At 38.3% G+C, this 2403-nt stretch overlaps 1 protein-coding gene across 1 annotated transcript in view; it reads right to left on the minus strand.

Moving 5' to 3' along the window:
• The window catches only part of LOC122067625 (alpha-farnesene synthase-like), a 4379-nt gene extending 2372 nt beyond the window's left edge, over window positions 1-2007 (minus strand). Inside the window, exons 1-3 of the mRNA XM_042631464.1 lie at window positions 1664-2007; window positions 549-822; window positions 44-416 (exon numbers count right to left, since the gene is read on the minus strand). Coding sequence (XP_042487398.1) covers window positions 44-416; window positions 549-822; window positions 1664-1930 — 914 coding nt within the window. The 5' untranslated portion in view covers window positions 1931-2007. The remainder of the gene's footprint in view (window positions 1-43; window positions 417-548; window positions 823-1663) is intronic.
• Between the last annotated feature and the right edge of the window lie 396 nt (window positions 2008-2403).

The following is a 2403-nucleotide window of genomic DNA, read 5'->3' on the forward strand; positions in this document are numbered from 1 at the left end:
CCCCCCCCCCCCCACAAAAAAAATTCAATTTTGATGAGCTTACTTATATATTTCCCTGAGCTCTCCTTGATGGGTAGCTTGTAGCATGTTGAAGTTCAATTTGGCGAGTTCTAATAAATTAGGGTTCATATGTTCCTTTCTCTCATATGCATTACTGTACCACCTAGCTTCCGACCATGGCACCCTCCAGTGGGAAGGAACCTCCAACGCATGGGCAACTTGTTCAGCAAGGCATGGCTCCAAATTTCCCTCGAGATCCTTTAGAGCTTTGGTAGAGAAAGCTTTAGCCTTGTCCATTAGGTTTTCACCCTCTATAGCAAGGTGTGAAGCTTCATACAAGGCAAGCATTCCTTTAACATCCTGAGAAAGGCTAGTCATGAAATTACCGGTTTCATCCATGTAGCTGATAAACACATCTGCATCTCACAGGTCAAAAAGGTGTTGAAATATGGATATAAGAATGTATCATGGTATGATTGACTGTTAAAGGGAATGGGAAAATTGTATATTTATTCTTAGTACATTCATTTGGAGAGGGAGATTTGTACCTTGTGACACAAAATATCCATGTTGCCTGAGAAGCCTGAAGCATAGAGCTGTAGAGTAGAGATCATCACCATTTATTCTACCACTACTGTTTTTGATTGACATCAAAGCATCCAATGTTTCCTTGATCTCCTTCTCAAAGTGATACTCCAGACCTAACCTTTGGAGATCGTCAATCAAATTGAGCTTAGCCAATAAGACCATTTCGTCATTATTTATGAGCATATGTCTCACATCCACCTTCAGCTTCTCCACTCGTCTTTTGTAGGTATCCCCCTATTTAATGAAAAGATTTACCTTTCAATTATTTATATATATTATGTAAGGACTGTTTTTTCATACCCCATAAAAACATGGTTTTCTGCAGAGTGGGATACCTACCCATGAAAACAAGAGTTGTGTGTTGGCGTGGGGCATATATTATAAAGTAATCTTAATCTTAACCAACTTTCTTTTTGTTAAAGATTCATTTATATTAGGAAGAGTACAAAAAGGTACATGATATATTAACAAAACTAGAGACCTACGACATTACCATCAGTAGAGTGAGCGCATTAGCAAGAAAAAAACACACACAACACCTAAAAAAGAATGGTAATCTCATCAGCCTTATTGACCAATATTGAGTTCCCATGTTTAAGATGAGGGTTGGATCAGTATGTGTCTATGGAGGCCTTGCAGTAGTGGCTGTATAGAGATGGTGGCGATTATTAGATGGTGGAACAGCAGCTGGAATGAAGCTCCCAGAGACGGAAAAATGATGACTGCAAGTCACTGCATTCGGCTCACTCTACAATGTAGAGGGCAAGGTGATTATATACAAGGGTTAATAACTCTTTTTTCCCAACACACCCTTCCTTCGGCATTGCCATCAGCAAGAAAGAAGGAAAACACAATCTGGGAAGAGACCCACCTATGGGAATGCCATCTGTAGGCTTTCTTTCCAGAGTGGAAGCTAGGATTTATACAAAGAATAAGATATACATAAGCTAGAGATAAGATCTAATCTAGCTATAAATATATTCAGTTCCATTCTACAATGCAGGATATGATGAATCAAAAGCAAGAACCATGCATCCAAAAATATGAAAAATAGCAATTGCTAAATCTCTCTCACCATGAACTTGCTTCGCATTGATTGCACAGAATCATAATCCCAAATGTTTGGCTTGTAGTTGGCAGTTCGCCTGTTATTGGCACCGTCACTGCAAACTATGGCTTTACCTACATGTCTGTGATGTGCACCGATCTGGTATTGGCCATGTATTGGTACCATTGTCCGCCGACACCATAAAGGAACAGCGGATACAGATATGGCTGATCTAAGGCCAATACCTAAAACCATGCTGCTAACATGCTTAGTCGTAGCTATGGTACCCTCCATAATGGCTTGGTTACAGATTTCTCTATATCATGGAATTGGGATGCTAGAGAAAGAATTCTAAGATGAGAAGTGTTGGGCTTGATTAGAATCGAGTCCTAATTGACCTTAATTTTCCCCTTTATATAGGGGAAATTTTTATTGATAAATTTATTTTAAACTTTTTTAGATATCAATTTTATGAAAAAAAAAAAAAAAATGGACGAATAGACAAAAAAGATGTAGGGTAGGTATTCCAACCCCAAGGGAAGGAAAATGACCTAATGGATAAAGTCACCGGCCACCCACGTGAATGCATTCTTGATAGCAAACATGAGCTAAAATTTTCGACTCTTAGATTCGAGATGAAACTGCGTTAAATTTTTTTTTGTTTTTTTGTTCTTTTCAGATGTTATCAAAGGCTATATTGAGCCATTGAGTGTATAATGCAAAAACATCATCTGCAATGAATGTGGTGATACAGTGAGTATTAAATG

This window comes from Macadamia integrifolia, unplaced genomic scaffold, assembly GCF_013358625.1.
Source record: "Macadamia integrifolia cultivar HAES 741 unplaced genomic scaffold, SCU_Mint_v3 scaffold3014, whole genome shotgun sequence".
Classification (NCBI taxonomy): Eukaryota; Viridiplantae; Streptophyta; class Magnoliopsida; order Proteales; family Proteaceae; genus Macadamia; species Macadamia integrifolia.